At 38.5% G+C, this 19,888-nt stretch overlaps 1 protein-coding gene across 1 annotated transcript in view; it reads right to left on the bottom strand.

Annotated features, from left to right (window-relative positions):
- LRGUK (leucine rich repeats and guanylate kinase domain containing) overlaps nucleotides 1-19,888 on the bottom strand; it is a 127,847-nt gene that overhangs the window by 33,374 nt on the left and 74,585 nt on the right. The window contains exon 16 of the mRNA XM_069087259.1: nucleotides 6,927-7,084. Within this exon, the coding sequence (XP_068943360.1) occupies nucleotides 6,927-7,084 (158 nt within the window). The remainder of the gene's footprint in view (nucleotides 1-6,926; nucleotides 7,085-19,888) is intronic.

The raw sequence follows: 19,888 nt of genomic DNA, 5'->3' as shown, positions 1-19,888 counted from the left end.
ATCAGTTCAAGACATCTGGGAGGCCATGAAGTCTGACCCCTTTATTTTATTTTTTTTTAAAGCAATCACGGTTAAGTAACTTGCTCAAGGTTACACGGCCAGGTGTTTCTGGATGGGTGCTAAGTGTCTGAGTCCAGGATTCGATCCCCAGGTCATCCTGACGCTGGAGCCGGTGCTCTTGCTCCCTGTGCTACCTGGCCGCCCCCAGTCTGACCCCTTTAATTTACAAATGAAAAGACAGAGGCACAGAGAAGTTCAATTACTTGCCCTCAGCCACACAGGTAGTAATTGTCAGATCCAGGAGTCTCCCTAACTCCAGGCCTGGCACCCCATCCACTGGGCTACCCTGACTCCCTGGAAGCTTTCCAATAAGAGTGGAATGCACATGTGCTGGGGATACTGTAAAGCAGATCCTTGTTCAAGCACAAGTTGGACTAGATGGTGTCCCTTCTAACAGGCCCAAGAGAGCCATGATGCCCTCCCGCCTCTGCTAACAAACCCCATCCGTCCTGCACTGGATAATGAATGACTCCGACCTTGGGGGTGAGTTGCTTCATTCAAAGAGCTTTGGCACATAATGGAACCACTGCTGGACAGGCATGGAGTCCTTTCCAGTGCCCCTACAAGAACATCTTATAGACATGAGGTAAATGAATGGAAGGAGAAGCAGATCAGAAGCAGAGGAACAAGAATAAGGGGAGAGAAAAGAATGGGAAGGAAAAAGAAAGCAATAAAAAAAGTCCTCAAGCCAATAATACTTATGAAGGATTTACAAAGATGTATGGGGCATCTTTGTGCCAAGATGTGCCAAGGAATATATAATAGATTAAAGCACGCAGATCAAAATAAGAAAGTTTCCTATGTTCACAGTGACCTAAGCCGCATTTTCTCATGTTGAAATTCTACCCATCCTCCCAAATCCTCCTCCAAGCTACTTTCTTTGTGAATCCTTCCCTAATCTCCTTATTAAGGACTTATCTTTTCCTCCTGGGAATTTGCATCTCATACCCTTCTCTAATGGACTTATGTTCTATTCCCATTTATAATTTATTGTTATTAGTTCATGTCAGTTCCCTTATAATATGTAAGCTCTTTGAGAACTTCCTTTAAATTTCCTTCAGTGAAATAGTCTGCATGTAGCATTTATTTAATAAGTATTTTTGAATAAATGGTCAGTAAGCCTATGGGATATAGTTATAAATATAAATCATTTGATTCTCATAAATCCCAGGGGGAAAAGTTGTCTCAATTCAAAAAAACATTTACAAGTGTGTGATATTTACAAAGAATTGGGGATAGGAAAGATGAAAAGGAACAAAGTCTCTCTCCTCCCAAAATGTACAATCCAGTAAGAGAATAGGTATAGTCACTCAGAAGTATGATACAAAGTAGGATGTAATATGGGCATTTGCTAGATCCAGACAATGCTAAAAGAACATTTGAGGAGGGAAAAATTCTTTTTAGTTGAGAGGAATTGGAAAGGGAAGGAGAGGTGGAATCAGGGAAAACTTAGGTATTAATTAATAATGGAAATTCAAAGAACAAAAGATGAAGTTTCATCAGATGTAAATCCATTCTGAAAAGGTATCCTGGAGGTGAATTTGGAGCAACCCTGAAGGAAGAGAGGGAAATGATTTGAAAAACAACCATTTGATCATTTGAAAAGGAATCATACCCTTTCTTTTTTTTTTTTTTTGAAAAAGGTATCCCAGGAAAAGAGAACAGAATGTGAAGAGGCAGATGAACTGATTAACTTATTTTGTTCTTTAGCACAAAGTTTGCCTCTAAAAACAGTTACCAAAGTTTTATTATTTATTTAAATCAATTTCTGTCACTGTTGGAAGGAAAACTTTCAAGCAATCAAACTGTCACAAAAATAGTCAAGTGCTGATTATTTCTGTCTTTTGGCACCATTTAAAACACTGGTTTTCAATCGAAGTAGCATCAATGACTTGTTAGAACCCACAATCTGTGCCAAAAATATGTGCAACCAGTATGTCAGGAAAGCCGTCGTTCAGCACATCGTGGGAACTTCCGTATTTTCTCTCCAGTCTTTTTTAAAAGCTGCTCTTGGGCAGTGCTTGACAAAGGATGTTAACTCTGTTGTTCCGTTGCACCATCTGCCCACCACCTCTGAGATCTGGGATAGATCAAAATCTTTCTCTTTAGAGACAAACTATGAAATGTGATGAAACCCCATGAATATCTGAAGTTTTATGACACCACTGAATCTGTAAGTTTAACAAAGAAAAACAAAGACATAGCAGAGGAATCCCTAGAGACTCTGAAGTAGCACCCCTGCCCTCTGACCTAAATCTGGGTGAACTTCTTCAAACTGTGGCATCACACTTCTACATCAACAGCTTTGGAAAGGACTAGCTAAAGTGAAGCCCTTGGAAGGGACTGCTAATGTCAGGAGAGAGCTAAAGCCCTGGTATCTGGAGAATATGAACAGTCCAAAGGAAAGAGAAAAGTTCAAGGGAAGACTCGGTCTTTCCTCCACTGGATTTGTCAGGCATTGGTCCAAAAAGGCCAAAGGAATTGAACAAGAATGTGAACATGGGCTACAGTACAGAGAGGAAGTAAGCCTTGGAAAAGGAGGAGGAGGATGGCAGTTCATCCTCTCTCCTGAAGAATGAGCTGAAAAAGAAAATGAGGGACCCAAACAAACACTTTGATACTTCTTGGGAATCAAGACATGCAAAATGTGACCAGTGTAGAAACCCATAGGGCAACAAATGTGTGTTTGACTTGTGCCAGGGTTGCTTTAATAAATGAGCTGTCATAGAAATTGTAACTGTCCAGGTTATGGATTACTTTTTAGGACCAAATCAGAGATGTCCCTTGCATGGAAGGTGATTAGTTCAGCCTGCAGGAGCCCAACCAAGGATCCAAAGTGAAGGAACTTGGGGGATCCCCAAAAGTTGGGGATAGTGTGTAGACCAAGGGGCTGATAAGAACCCAGGGCCAACTCTGTCCCTTATTTCTGGGCCCCTGTTCTAGCGCCACTGCCTTGATAACGGTATCAGAGCTGCTGTTAAACTTCAGATAAGTCTTATTTAAGGAAACACTTATTCCTCAGTAAAAATCTGTTATTTAACAGAAAAGGAAATGTTACATCATCTTCCCAGAATAGGGGACCCTGGGAATTCTACACTGGAGAAGACATCCAGGAGCTATACATATTTACTGGCCTCATTACCTCTCTGTGTATTTTTTTTAACTGAAGGGGGGCAAAGGTGGGGAAATCCATTTAAGTCATAAAAAAATATAGTGATCACCTCAATTGTCTTTGAGGTAGTAGTGTCAAAATCAAATAGAAACAGATCCCTGCTGAGACCTATTGACTTATAAAATCACAAATTAGCCTTATCTAGGTTATATTGTATGTTTAAATTTCTTAAACATTTATTTCCCAATTTTATCCTAATTTGCTTGAAGTTTCTTGACTTTTTCAGTCCACAACTAAGCCTTGAGTTTGAAGCTTCTGTCTTAGAGTACTCGAATCAGTGTTCTCCATGACTCTAGCATTGAGGGGGTCTGGAATGCTGTTGTCACAGAATTGCAGAGTTGTTGAGTACCGTAGAAACTATCTGATCTGGGGGTGGGGAGCATATGAATATGATTTCACCTATGTGACAGGGACAGGAGGGGAGCAGGATCAGGGCTCCATTTTCCCCCCAGAAAGTAACCAGATGCCAATGCTTTATACATCACAGAAGAGTTTGAAGGTTTTAGTGACAGATAATGCTGCACTAAAAATCTAATGTTTCATCCTAGAAAGGGTGAGACTGAGAAATCTTCAAATATACCAGTGAAAAACACAAATTCTGATAGGTTCTACACAAGCTGGCAAAGCCTCAAATATGAGTGTGGAGGGCTATGACTCAGAACCAGTGAACACAGAGAAAGAGGAGGGGGCTTATAGCTAAGACTAAACAGTTTGTAGGAGTTGCGATCACAGGCTCTTGTGACACCTGCAATTACTGACCTGCATTCATCCACTGGTCAAATTCAGTCTTTTACAAGCCCCTGGTATTCTATAATACAATACTTCCAAAGATCCATGATTTCATTGGAGAGGTTATTTTATTTCACCAATCAGGTAAACAAATCCTCTTTATCTTTAACAGATTGCCTTCATGAATGTGGCCCAATTTTTTTCATTACTTCACTGTCAGCTTTCTGATCATGGAGACTTTCTAAACACTGTGAGGTTTCCCCTTGAATAATAGACATTCATTCAGTCTGTTGCTTGGCCCAGGACCAAAGGTTTTTCAGCCTGGCTGGTAGGGCCTACCTGCTAGAACTAGATTCTCTAGTCTAGCCTGGGACTGTCACCTCTATCCCACAATGAGGCATTAGAGTAGAATATTAGTGGAGGAGCATTCTACAATAATTACAAAAAAATGCATTTGAAGAGGGAAAGTGAACACACCACCCTATAACTTTAACTCTCAGTCAAGGCTGGCATTTAATACTAAGTCATATTGGTTAACTAATTTATGAACACAAGAAATAGGTCAGACTCAGGTAATTTTCTTTTCTTTTTCAAATTCATAGATTAGTATCATTGTAATGGCTTACATTATTTGAACCCAAAAGTAAATCCTCAGACTTAGATTCCAAAAAATCAACATTATGTGTATAAAATGGGGAAACAGACATTCATCTGAAAAAATATGGAGAATTTTAGTTAACTGAAAATTCAATGTGGGTCAACAGTGTGATACAGTAACTGTAGCTTGCTGTAGATGCTGTTTGTCCTTTGTTCTTGAAGAGGACCGTGACCTCAGGGAAGTGATGCCATGACATGCAAGTGAATTGGATTTAAGTGAGGGAGAGCTGTGCAAAGTCACCAGCCTCACCTTCTCCTCTAGAGCCCCCATCAGAATCCAATGGCCAGATGTGGACTAAGACAACTGGAGATGGCCAAGGATACAGTGTAGAACCTTGACCTTTCAAGCTAAGGTCTTTAACAGGTCTCAGTTTGATTGAGGCAGTACCCATTCAGTGATTAAGGTTTATATATGTGTGTGTGTGTGTGTATGTGTGTACATATATATATAATTAATATATGTAATATATTTATATATTGTGCTTAGTGGCTAAGAAATAGAGTGGTGGATCAGTGGAATAGATTAGGTACACAAGACAGAGTGGTAAATGACTATAGTAATCTACTGTTTGATAAACCCAAAGATTCCAGCTTCTGGGATGAGAACTAGCTATTTGACAAAAACCACTGGGAAAACTGGGCAACAGTATGGGAGAAACTAAGTATAAACCAATGTCTCAGACTGTATAGCAAGGTAATGTCAAAATGGATACATGATTTAGCCATAAAGCATGATGCCAGAACCAAGTTAGTAGGGCAAGGAATAGTTTGCCTCTCAGATCTATGGAAAAGAGAAGAATTTATGACTGAACAAGAGATAGAGAACATCATGAAACACAAAGTGGAAAACTTTGATATGGTAACAAAGAACTAACATTAAGAGAGGCCCAGTGTCCAGGACCAGGGGCACACATGACAGTCCCACTCTACCTTGCCCTGATTAGACCACACTTAAGTGTGTTAGGTTCAGTTTGCGGTACTCCATTTTAGGAAGGATAATGATCAATAGGTGGGCCTCTAGAGGAAGGCAGGGAGGATGGTGAATGTTCTCAATATCATGCTACATGAAAATGGGTTATGTTTAGCCTAGAGAAAAGAAGATTTAAGGCAGATATGATAGGTATCATGTATTTGAGCAGCTCAAACGATGAAGAGGGATTAGAATTATTCTTTTGTGCCAGAGGGTAGAACCAGGGGTGGAAATTGCAAAGAGATAAATTTAGGCTCGATAGAAAGGGAAAAAAATTCATAACTCTCAGAGCTACCCAACAGTGGAATGGATTGACTTGGGAGATGGGGAGTTTTCCCTCTCACTGGATGTATTCCAGACGTGGCTGACAGTCGCCTCCCAGAGGTTTTATAGAATAGATTCTTGTTGTTAGATGACTTGAACTAAATGGTCTCTAGGGTCCCTTCCAACTCTGAGATTCTGTGACTCTATTCAATAATGTTTTACAAACTGCTTTACATACATTATTTCATTTGGTTCTCATAACTACCCTGTAAAGTCATACAATTATTATCCTTATTTTAGAGATGAGGACACTGAAGTTCAAATTAAATTAAGGTCACAGAGCTATCTGATTGCAGAGCTAGGACTCATCTTGTCTCCTAACACCTAGGTCAATGCTTTTTTCTGTTTCATGGCAAAACTATCCACTGCACTGGGAGAGTATAGAAAATTATTACTAAATAAAAAATAACTTTTCTCAGAACACTAATTTTGAAAGCATTAATTTTATTATAGCCTTTTAAAAAAACTTCTTAATGAATCCATTCTGGATCTATTGTCAAATTACCTGATCTAGGATAATAAGGGACGTGTTAATTTGCCCTGAAGATCCAAAGTTTTAATATATCATGCATATAATGATATACACACATATATCATATCACAACAATCATATGTCATATGTAACATATGGTGTACATGCATAGCACCACGTATAATACATTATATATTGCTATAATGTTTCACATATATAAATACATCAAGTCTAATAAGATTTAAGATTGTGCACCCTTTTCTTAGACCTTGTGCTATTGAGGGATCTGATTTGGCACAGGAGAATAAATCCTGGATTAGAAGTAGCTAACCTTGGTTTGCATCTTGGGTCCTTTTGCTCTCTGACATCTTATAAATCTAAGTGGGTACCGACAGCAAAAGGGAAGGAATGTGTCCCCAGCTGGCATGGACAAGAGGAGTCTTTAGGGAAATCTGTTCCTTTTTCAGAGCATTAAATCTCTTTTTTAAGATAACATATTACAATGTTCAATTTCACCTTTACCCCATCTTTCCTACTCTTACCGATGGTATTTCTTCTGTTGAAAGTTTGGCTGATAAGCTAATAACATAATTTCTATCCGTGGAGTCCACAAAGTCATTGAAAAGAGCATTTGAAGAAAGGTGCCAGAAATATTCTTCATTTTTTGGTGATCTCCTGTCAAGCATCTCCTTTTTAGTATCTGGTAGGGAAAGGATAAAGTTAAAAATAGATCTTCAAAGTAAAATATTGTTCTGGCTAAACCAGAGGCACTCACTAAACATACATATATTGAATTGAACTAAAATATTCCAAAATATTAGCTAAAGCAGTAACCCCCTTGATCTAATTGAAAAAAAAATCATTTTTCTTTTGGAAAAATACTTCCTTTGGAAAATTGAAAATGAAAGCAATGCATGTACAATATTAAGAACAATATCTAAAATACAAAGGAATGACAATAAAGTTATTGTTAAATAAATGAATTGAATGATATGCTAATTTCCTCTCAAAGGTTGGGGACCCCAGAGACCTAGAGTATCCAGAATTTAAATTGTCATTATTATCAAACTGCTGGGGGCAATTTAAATACCTTAAAACTGTTTGAATCAGATGGGTAGGTCTTCTATGTTATGAATATTCATGAAGACAAATATAGGAGCACATCAAAACTTCTAGGATTATTATGAGAATACAAGAAAGGAAATCATTTTTACTTAATAGATCCTATTCTAGACAAAACCTACGTATAATGTCATTTCGTTTCAATGTTTCTTTCACTAGTTTTCTCTCATCTACCATTTCCATTATAATGTAAACAATCATGATGATGCAATAAATGTGTGGCTGCTGCTTGGCCCAGGGAGGCTAAGATGCTTGCCCTCCCCCTCTTCCAGTGGAGGGGAAGTACCTGTCAAATCTGACACCCCCCCCCCACTCCCACCCCAGGTATCAGTGCTTTAACCCCTTACTCACAAGCCCCAGAGGGAACCACTTAAAGCCTAGGTTTGGCTCATGTTGAGGATCCCTCCTAAAGCAACTAGAATGGCACTTCGTGTACAATATAGATGAAGAAATAAATTAAGCAAAAAGCCTTAATTTAAGTGTCTGCTATGTACAAAGTAGGATGGTAAATACTGAAGAATAGAAATAGAAAATCAAGACATCAAGACAAGAAAATCAAAGAGCTAACGTTCTAACAGGGAGAGACAACTCACATAGGAACTTGTACCTTCAAGTCAGATGGAAAGACCTAGTAGACCCTTTTAGGGTGCAGCAACAAATCAGGTATGGGACAGCTATTTCCTCTAGACAAAATAATTGTTTAAGACAAAGAATCAGATGTGCCTACTGACAAAGATGCTTAAACAGGCAGCAATAGCACTTTGTGGGCCTTTTCAATCAGCAATGAATCAACTTTCACCTTAGTTCTACACTCTTTATACTGTTTCCTCCAGGCCCATGTCTTCTAGCAAGCCAAGCCTAGCATGCTGGAGGTCATCTTCAAAAACTATAGCAATTCCAGGGGCTCTTCCCAAAATGTAGCCAGTGTCAATAAAGTGCCTCAGAGCTCCATTGTGGTACAGTGGAAGAAAACATTACCCTGGAGTGGGAAGACATGAATTCAAATCCTAACTTTCACGTTTACTATGTGTAAGACCTTGGGGAAGTATTAGTCTCTCCCAGGCTTCAGTAACCTTGTCTGTGGAATGAGCAGATGACCTCTGGGGTCCCTTCCAACTCTTTGATCCTATGGCTACCTTCAAGGCTGGAAATGTCCATCATAGGTTTGCCGTTCTGCTGCTTATGCTCAGGGAAAGGCCCAGTGCCCAGGAACAGGATCACATAAATAGCTAGCATACATGCCCACTGCTACATGCTCTCAGGTGCCATTTCTGCTAGGCTGAGAAAGGGCCCCCATTCTTCTCACCAACCCTCACGGGAAAACACAGAAAGGGAATCTTACTCACTATTCATTCTGAAGAGAAGATGGGAGAGTCAGATGGAAGATTCACTTCCTTTAAAGTCTACTAAGTGGGGGGCTCTTTTAGTGGCCAATATTCCAGGATATAGTCTGATCACTTCTCTCTGCACAACACAAAAGGCTGCTTTCAACAATCCCAAAGAGGGGGACCAAGGATCACCCTTCAGCATTGAGCCGCATATGCCACTGAGAGTTTCCGGGGGAGTTCAGTGTGTCTTGTATGGAACAACCACACAAACCTATCCTTGTATGCTCAAATGTTGGTATACTGCGTTCTACTACCTGCTATGGTGACATGACATGGTAAGGACATTGAGGTAGTTCAGACAATGACTTAACTTTTAATAGTTCTCCAGTGATTAAAAGATTTTCAGTCAAAATTATGTTTGGCCCATTAGCAGCTTTGAGAATGTTACTGAAATTCTGACCATATTGGCTCAAAAACCTCCTTTGGTATGTGTTCCATACAATTCTTAAAATATTTTCCAAAATCTCAGTATCTCAATGGACAAAGGATCCAATTTTCAAAAAAACTGAACTAATAGTGTTATAATAGTCTGCGACAGAGCTTCCTGATATAATTCCAGTAAAAGTGTCTGAATTAAAATCAACCTTCAGGCAACATTTTAAAAATAAATTGCTTTGCAGTTCATAAGAAGAACCAAGTTCCCCAGAAAATACGGGGTACTTAAACTTATTTAAACACCTATTATGAAGCATTAAATGAATTTAATGATGCATAGTAGATTTTAAAGTTGTTTCATGGATTAATATCATTGCCAAATGCAAGACTATATTAATGAAGTTTCCAGGGTGCTGAAAACCACAATTCAATTGAATTCTAAATTGCTGAAACATTTAAGCTTAGGTTGTTTCAAAGCCAAATGTGTCAGAATAACAAGAAAAAAGATCTTGTCTTTTTCTTTCCTGTGATATTTTTATTACACATTTTAACAGAACAAACACAGAACCTAGATTATACAACAAACAAAAGATAAAACATTCCATATTTCTTTTTTCTCTACTTTTTTTGTCCCCCAAATATAAGAAGTATCTCGTTGCATGTAGGACAGAAGAAATGAAAAATCTCAGAATTTCTATATTCACACACTATGTATAGACATATTTGTAGATATAAATGAAGTTACATCTAAAAGGAGATTCTGATCATATAGGTTTCTAAATAATCACTTTCTGTACAGTTGATTGTATCAATTACAAAGGCAATATAATTGAGCCATTAAGCTGATCAAAAATGTCAGACTTCCCAATTATTTTTCAATATGGTATTTTTCATCATTTAAAAATAGTCTTGGAGAAATACAAAAAGATCAAACCTGGACCCTATCTATGCCTGATGTTTTAATGGACCACTCTGGAACAAGGTAAATTTGGCATGTTTTCCTTTATAGGTGGTGGTGTACCCAGGTGGTCAAAGAATCATTTTTCAGTCACATAAGAGTGATTTTTTTTAAGCTGCCCTTTCCTACTTTTCCTCCCCTCCATGTACTCTATGATCTAACAAAAATGGACTCCTTACTCTTCTTCACACAAGACAATCCATTTCCTGACTGTGCATTTTCTCGGCTATCTCCCATGCCTGGATTTCTCTCCCTCTTTGTTTCAACCTCCTTCCCTCAAATCTCAGCTAGAATCCTACCTTCTGCAAGAAATGGGAGCTCTGGGTGGCTAGGTGGCGCAGTGAATAGAGCACCAGTCCTAGAGTCAGGAGGACCTGAGTTCAAATCTGACCTCAGATACAACACAAAAACTAGCTGTGTGACCTTGGGCAAGTCGCTTAACCCCAATTGCCCTCTAAAATGCAAAAACAAAACAAAACAAAAAAGAAATGGGAGTTCTCTGAGGACAGGCACTGTTTTTGTCTTTCTTTGTATTCCCAGCACTTAGCATAGTGTCTGCCTGTTGACTTGACCCTTTGCTTTTATTAGTCTTTTTTCCTTTGAAAACTTGAATTATCAGGGAACGCTAGGTAGTGCAGTGAATAGAACACCAGCCCTGGAGTCAGGAGGACCTGAGTTCAAATACTGCCTCAGGCACTTAACAAAAACAACAAAAATAGCCATATGACCTTGGGCAAGTCACTTACCCCCAATTGCCCTCCAAAAAAAAAGGCAAAAAACCCCCAAACCTTGAATTATCAAAGTAATGTATGCATAGCATAAAACATGCAACACACAGAAATGCTGTGCAGGGAGGATCAGATACTAAGACTGAGATATACATGGAAAACTACTAGGTTTATAACCCAAAGAGATCAAAGAAGAGGAAAATGACATCTAGGCACAAAAATGTTAATAGCAGCTCTTTTTTATTTTGTGTGGCAAAGAACTAGAAACAAAAGGGGACTCCAGTCAGTGGAGGAATGGTTGAACAAATAAATGGTCTATGAATTTAATGGAATATTATTGTGCCATGATTTCTGAGATTGTTATTGTTGTTCATCCTTTGCTCTCAGAGAGGACCAATGACATCAGGAGGGTGATGTCTTGGCTTGCAAGTGACTTGGATTTAAGTGAGGCATGGTTGTGCAAAGTCATCAGCCTCACTCACTGTCTCCTCCAAAGTCTTTGGAGTTCAGTGACAAGACTTAGGTCAAAATGAGTGGCGATGGCCCTGGATGCAGTGGGAGACCCTGGTATTTTTAAGCTAAGGGCTTAACCTCAGTTTGTCTGAGGCAACGCCTATTCAGTAATTAAAAACCAGGTAAGAATTGAGGCAAAAGATGGTCCAGTTTGCCTTCATAAAAGAATCACTCTGGGAAGGGAAGACCCTCAGAGTTTCTGGCCAGAATAGAATCCGTTGCTATTTACACTCACTCGAAGCCATCAAAACACAAACAATGAGTGAGGCCTGGGCTGGGACAGTTTCAAAGAAACCTTACACAGACTGATACAGAGTAAAGTGAGCAGAGCATGACTAGTTTATACAATAACTACAACAATGTAAAGGAAACAGTTTCATAAGAGTTAAGAACTCCAATCAATGCAATGACCTACCATAATGTGTGAAGACCAATGATGTAGCAAGCTATCTAGCTCCTGAGAGATGGACTCGGCACCCAGAATAAGATGTATGTTTTCAGACATGGCAAGTGTGTAGATTGGTTTTGTGCGATTATGAATCTGTTCCAAAAAAATTGTTTCTCTTTTATTCAATCGAAGGGGAATTTGAGGAGAGAGGCAGACTAGTAATAATGCTACCCACAGACCCCATCACCCCAAGAAGAAAAGAGTATCATTGAAGTGTTTAAAAGAAAACATACATAGGGCGGCCAGGTGGCACAGTGAGTAAGACCACCAACCCCGGAGTTGGGAGGACCTGGGATCAGTTCTGGCCTCAGATACTTAAAACCCACACAAAATAACTGGCTGTGTAACCTTGGGCAAGTTACTTAACCCTTTAAAAAATGTACAGAGAAGAATCAAAGGACATGCAGAAGGAAACAGACAAGCAGGATAGTTTTGAAAGTAACATGTTGAATTTATTATTTCCTTTGTAAAGGAAGCTATATATAATAGAGACTCGCAGGTTTGGTTTTAATCATCTTTTTCTTTTTTACTCCGTATGTGAAAACTCTTCCTCCCTCCCCACCCTTTTGGTGTTAAATGCAGAATAAAATATAAATTCCAAAAAGATATATGTGGGTAACTATGAAAAAAAAGCTTAACTATATGAGAATAAAATATAAAAATATTCAAATCTCTTCCAGAACTAATCATTACATTTTTTTAAAAACAGAAAGGTTAGAGAACTTGCTCTCTTTTAGAGAATGAGAAAGAAAAATGCAATTTATCAAAGAGTGTTACCACTAAACACTCAATCACTGAGTGCTACCACAAAAAAAAGTATTGTAGGCAATGGTTCTGCATGGACAGGAGCAGCTATCATAAATGCTTTTCATCTGTAATTCTGAGTTTAAAATGACTGGAACCAGAAAAATAACCAGTTCACACAGCAGTCACATTGATCTACTACAATGATATGAATTTTAGGTATCCATTCACAAATGTGTATATGATAAACGTATACATGTTAATATATGTGTATATATGTATATAAACAATATAATCTGGAAAATTGTAATCACACGATGTGGCAAAATGACAATTTGAAAACTATTTTTCAAAGAAAAATTCTACATCTTTGAATGTCATATTCTGAAAATTAAATCTCATAATAGATGCATTCCATGACAGGAAACAGGGATGATATGTGTAAGTGTGCATAATATATACACAGAGCTATGTACAGAAATTTCTCCCATTAGAGTTATTCATTTGTTAGATTTAAGTGGCTTGGAATATACAAAACAGAACATTCCAATTACATAACAGAATTGATCATTTTTGCATCAATTAACTATTCAATACTTTGGGTTTTAAAAGGCAGCTAAATTTCAAAGAGAAACAAACAAAATAGGAAAGGGGTTGAGATAGGGGAACCAAGAAGGGCAGGCAACAAGATTAGAACCTGGATATTGAAAGGTTGGAAAGTTTCTCATCTTTAAAGTATTTTTGAACATCTGGGCCACTACCTCTACCCACTCCCCATTAATCGACAAACACTCATTCAGAAAAAGGCTGCTTGTTTTTTTAAATTCTGCTTCAAGGGATTTCTTCCAGCAATGTCCCTTTTCAATGTTGGCTTAACTCTTCTCTTTTTCTTTCCTATCTCTTTTTCCCTGCTATTTGAATCAGAAGATCCTTGAATCTGGCAGTTATATTGAAGTCACTTTGTTTCAGTAAGTTAACAAGAGAATCCCTATGAATCCCATGCCAAGCAATATAGTATATAATCCAGTCAGTTTAATTTTTTAAAAATCTACTAACTCAGAAGTGTAGAATGTAAATGTTTTTAATGTCAACTTAATACTTATATTTTTCACCATGGTCTCTAAATTACAAGTATTTCATTGATTCCCATGTTCTCATCAACCTCTTTCCTGGACTCATACAGTTTTTGGTAATCATCTTCCCTCTATACAAGTTGCCAAAGATTCTATAATTTGGGAGAAGACCCTCTTATTTGTTACCTGGTTTGAACAATGAAGACCAAGATCCTTAATTTTTTCTCCTCCAATTTTTCATCTGATTTAAATTAGTTTGAGATGGTGATACATGGATTCAATTATGAATTTAGAAAACTGAGAATTTGCTCAAGAAATAACCACTTTAAAAAAGGCATATCCTTTTAATTAAAAAAAAAAGACAGCTTTCATTTATGCATTAATGGCTGCATTTACATAGACAATTTAAAGTAGGTGCTTCTAATATTATTTAACAAACAGTTTGGACTTGCTTAGATCAAACCTTGGAAGTCAAGGTCTTCTGAAAGGCCTTTATGGCCCAGTGGATGGGGCCATGGACTTCGCAGTCAGGAGGCCTGGGTCTGAATATCACCTCATACATTCACTGGTTGTATGTTCATATGTGAACCATTTATCCTCTCACAGTCTTAGCTGTGTTACCAGTGGATTAAAGATGATGCTAATGCTTGCCTGTGTACCTCACAGAGCTGTTGTGATCCCCTTGCAAACTTTAAAACATTCTAAAAAATATGAATTGTTCTTTTTGGTGTGTTAGGAAAAAGTGAATTCTGGAGCTAAAGCTCTCTATAAATGGTGTCTGTCATCTGGAATAGGATACCAATGATATTAAGCAGCAATGAATTGGTTCTTCAGGACTGTGATAAATAATAAGGAAGAAACAATTCAGTGTAAGTTTTTGGGAATTTAAGATCTTCCCTGCCTCTAGGCCCTTTGATAGGCTTAAGTGTGCCTGGAGCCTGTGGTGGGAGGCTTGGTTTTCAGGAATGCCCACACCTCAGTGCTCTGTGATTGGGCAGTGAGTCAAGAAGGTTGTGACATTCTCTGAGCCAGGAGAAAGCTATATATACCCTGATGTGAGATTTTGTTTTGGGGCTTACTTTGAGAACAGTTGTGTGATTTGACCAGACGAGACTCTGGGCAGCCATTGAGCTTTGAAAACCCAGAAGTTGGTGCTTCCCTCTCTGGTAACTGTGACTAGGTATGGATGTAATGGTCAGACAGTTGGAAGCCTGTCTGCTTGATCTGCTTCTCTGTCTTCTTGTAACTTCTGCTTGTAACTTGTTTGTATTTTCTGAAGTTTGGGGTGTTGACCTTTCCCCCCTAAACTAGGTAAATGACATATATTTGATTAAAGCAAAATTGTTAACCCATTTTGAGTTGCTTTCCTTTAGAAAAGCAGATCAAAGAACCTGTGTTGGCAGCCACACTGGAGGTGCTAGGGTGCTTGCTGTCTCAGTTGTTGTCTCAGTTATAAAATGATACCTGACATGTTAGATTAATATTCTTTGAATCTATCATTCATTAAGATGCTTAGTTCAGAAAGAGCAAATTACTACTACATGTATAGATTTTAAAGATAGCTTATCACATACCCTCATCTTTAATTCACTGGTAACACAACTGAGACTCATGACAAGGTGATTGCATTTGAAAGAAAGTGCCATGCCACCATCATCAGTGCATAAACTCCCACCATGACAAACCCTGATGAGGACAAAGAAAAAATTTATGAAGACCTGGAGACTCTCATCATCAATGCACTGAAAGAGGATGTAGTGGAAACCACACTGGCATACCCAGGATGGCTGCTAGCACAGGTTCTTAGATATGCTTTATTAGGAAAGAGAGCTGTTTAAGGGGTCAACAGTCTTTTTAACTTACGTTCACTAGTTTAGGAGAAAAGTTAGCACCCTGAACTTCAGAGAAAATACAAGCAGAGAAATAAAGCCCAACAGACAGGGCTCTGACTATCTGAATCAACTATACACTTTACATACATCCCCAGATTGAGAGAGACTTTACATCTGAGTAGTGGGGGAGCTCTGAACATATGACCACTCAGAATCTTGACCAGGGAATCACAAGATCCCTCTCAAAAGTGAGCCCCCAAAGCAAAATACCAACTCAGAGTATATAAATGCTTCTCAGAGCCAGAAAACATCACAACCTTCTTGATACAGTGCCTAATTAGAAATTAACAAAACGTGTGAAAACCTTCCTATAAGCAAGCTTCCCTTAATGGGCTCCACCTGAAGCCTATTAATGGGCAGGGAAGATCTTAAAACTGATTAACATTACAGAGGACATGCTTACAATTCTGAGTGACTTTAAGTCACTCAGCCAAAGTAGGCACAGACTACAAGACATAGCAGAGAGTGTTTTGGAGAAATGGAGTCAAAAATAATAATAGCAACAGTCACTTACTACTAAAGACTGTGAGTTTTATGTCCTCATCACCAACACTAGTCTTCTGTTTTTCTAAGTCCAATAAAACTTTGTGGATGAACCGTCACAGCAAATATTGGTATTTAATAGACTATGTCATTGTAAGGAGAAGAAACAGAGAAGATGTGAGAGTGACGAAGGCAATGTGTGGTCAGAGTGCTGGACCAATTGTAGACTTATCCTCTTCAAACTAGATATTCTCATTCAACAAAAGCAGCAGCCCCAACACAATAAAACTATCAGAAGACTTAACGTCAACAGGTTAGACTGCTTCTCCAAGTATAAACAGTTCATTGCTAACTTGGAGGGAAAGCTGAGTCAACACACACTGGCAACAGCAGAGCAGAAAAGGAGTGAGCCGTTTTTGGAGATTTGGTATACAACACTGCATTTACTCAGAGACATCAAGGGAAATAGGCTGTCCTCTGACAGTTACACTCCAGTGTGGCTTCCGAAAGGACCAAGGAATGGTTGATCTAGTATTTGCTCCTTGACAACTCCAAGAGAAATGCCAGGAGCAGGTCAAAGGTCTACACATAAATGTTCATTTATCTAATGAAGACCTTTGACCACTGTTAGTCATGAGGGCTTATGAAAAATCATGGCAAAATTTGGTTGCCTGGAGAAGTTCATCAGTACTGTGCATCAGTTTTATGATGGCATGCTTGCCTGGGTTCCGGATAATGGACAATATTCTTGTGATTTCCCAGTCACCAATGGAGTGAAATAGGGCTGTGTGCTCTCATGCTTTTTTAGTATGATGTTTTCTGCAATGTTGTCAGATGCCTTCCATGAGGATGAAAATGCCATCAAGGTCAACTACCACACTGATGGTAAATTATTTAACTCAAAAAGCCAAGCCTAGAGTAGAGGGAGAGTTAGTGCATGACTTTCTGTTTGCAGATGATTGTGCACTCAATGCAGCCTCTGAGGTTGATTTGCAACAAAGTATGGATCGATCCTAACTGGTCTTCCTGTCTCCAGTCTATGTCCCCTCTAATCCAACCTTCCCACTGTTTCCCAAACAATATTCCTAATATACCACTCTAACCATGTCAAAAATCTTTGGTAGTTCCCCACTGCCTCCTAAACAAGGGAGAAATTCCTGATTCTAGCATTTCAGGCCTTTCCTAGTATGGCTCCAACCTATGCTTCAATCACAGCCTCATCTCAGATAAATTCCATTTTTGCAGCTTAAGGTACAAACAAATAGAATTGTTCTGTGGTCTCAATCTTGACCTGCCCATTATTATCTCCGTTCGTTTGTCTACAGTGTGTCTCATGAATGCAGTAAACTACGCACTGCCATCCTTGTCTTTTAAAGTCGCTCTGCAAATGCCAATTCAAATGTCATTTCCTGTCTTGTCCTACCTCGCCCTCTCATTTCTCTCCATTCTTAAATTTCCCACAGATCTTCTCTTGGACCCCCTTCTTCATACTTATCGTATTTCCCCTTGTGTTGAAGCTCTCTGTGTACATGTGACATCTTGGGATTTGTGGGAGCAGGGTCTCCATCATGTCTCTCTTTATATCCCTGACACACAGCACAGAGTCTTGCAGCACACAGTAGGAATCTTCACTTAGTAAACATTCATAACTGCCTCCAATGTTTAATGCATTGTGCTAAACGACAGGGATAAAAGCCAGGCTATGGCTAGATATATAGATCTGGAAGTCAACTGCTTAGAAATATGAATTGAATCTATGGAAACTGATAAGACCACCAAGGAGTTAATGAAAGAAGAGAGTCCAGGACAGACTTCTGAGGTAGATCCACACTTAGTGGATGGGAGGAAGAGGCTGATCCAGCAAAAGAGGCTAAGAATGTTTAGGTAGGAAGGGGGAGAACCAGGATAAAGCAGTATCATTGAAGTCAAAGAAAAGAGGCATCCTGGAGAAGAATGACAGCATTAATAGTTGGAGAGGTTAAATGGAATGAGGGCTGGGAAAAGGCCATTGGATTCAGCAATTCAAAGATTACTGGTAAGTCTGGAGAAAGCAACAAGGGGAGAGTAAATAAATGTTGGTTGAAATGAATTAATAAAAATTCAATCTTATCAGGACTGAATCTTGAGCAACTTACTCTCCTCCATGTTACTGCCATGAGTAATAGGGAGAAAGGCTGTGACTACTATCTTTATATGTTGTTATAATCTGACCTTTAAGTCAAATTAAGAAAAGTATTTGGTATTATTTCCCATCAGCATTTTAGTGAAAATAAAGCACCAAGTGCTTAAAAAATTATACCTTCAAAAGTATTCACTGAAAATAGAAACAAGTAAAAGTATACAGAATCCCACAAAAAGGTACTGTGCAGATAATTGATCAATCAGTCAGATATAACTCTTACTGATTTTCTGATAAGGTTGGAGCATTTGATCATGCCATATGAATACAGAATATCTTGTATTAGTGAAAAATATGAATTCCATTATGTGATTCAAATTTTAAAATCCCAATATATTGAGGCAGAGCCAAGATGGTGGATTAGAGGCAACTAAGCTGCACTCTCTCAACATTCCCCTCCAAACAAATTTAAAATAATATTTCAAATACAGTTTTGAAGTGGAAGAGCCAACAAAAGGTCACAGTGAAATATTTTTCTGCTCTTTCAACATTTAAGGTCCCAGCTTCTTACCCTGAAAATGAAGGTATTCTACAATCTGCCCCTATCCCATTACTACACAACAAAAAATTTCCATTCCTAAATAGGTATACTAATGCCCTTTCAGTGCAGTTGTGAACTGGTTCAACTATTCTGGAGAACAATTTGGAACTAGATCCAAAGGGTTATAAAACTGTTCATACCTTTTGACCCAGCAATGCCACTATTAGGTCTATATCCAAAAGAAATCAAAGAATAAAAGAAAAGGACCTATATGTACAAAAATATTTGTAGCAGCTCTTTTTGTGGTGGCAAAGAATTGGAAACTGAGGGGATGCCCATCACTTGGGGAATGGTTGAACAAGTTGAGGCACATTAATGTGATGGAATACTACTGTACTGTGGGAAATGACAAGGGAGTGGCTTCAGAAAAACATGGCAAGACCCATATGAACTGATGCAAAGTGAAGTGAGAAGAACTAGGAGATCATTGTGAACAGTAACAGCAATGTTATAACGATCAACTGTGAAAGACATGTCTACTCTGATCAATACAATGACACAAGACAGACTCATGATGAAAAAACGCTACCCACCTCCAGAGAGAGAAGTGATGAACTCTGAGTGCAAAGTGAAATATAATTTTCTCACTTTATTTTTCTTGCCTTTCTTTTTGAAATATGGCTAATATGGAAATGAGTTTTGCATAATTCCACATGTATAATTGATATTATATTTCTTGTCTTCTTAGTGAGTGGGAAAGGGGTGAGAGGGAGGAAAAGAATTCGGAACTCACAATTTAAAAAGCATGTTTAAAGTAAATAAATAATAACAATTTTAAGTATAGAGAGAAATCACATAAAGAAACTTTTATCCATATCTGGGAATACAGTGGATGCTCATAGAATCATTTCTGCCAACACCTAAGACTAAGTTTTTCCAGGAGTATCTAAGAGGGTCAGTTGTCGTGGAAAGAGACCCATCTCTTGTAGCTGTGGGTTCCTTAGGTTACTATAGTGTTTGGCCCCATATCCTTGGGACATTAAAGTTTCCCAAGGGTTGCCATATGGTAATACAGCTATAGGTATTCACCAAGATCTACCACCATATTTTTAATTCCTAA

This window comes from Petaurus breviceps, unplaced genomic scaffold, assembly GCF_028583685.1.
Source record: "Petaurus breviceps papuanus isolate PSGF00001 unplaced genomic scaffold, PetGlider_PUasm1.0 181, whole genome shotgun sequence".
Lineage (NCBI taxonomy): Eukaryota > Metazoa > Chordata > Mammalia > Diprotodontia > Petauridae > Petaurus > Petaurus breviceps.
This window is presented reverse-complemented; position numbering and strand designations above follow the sequence as displayed.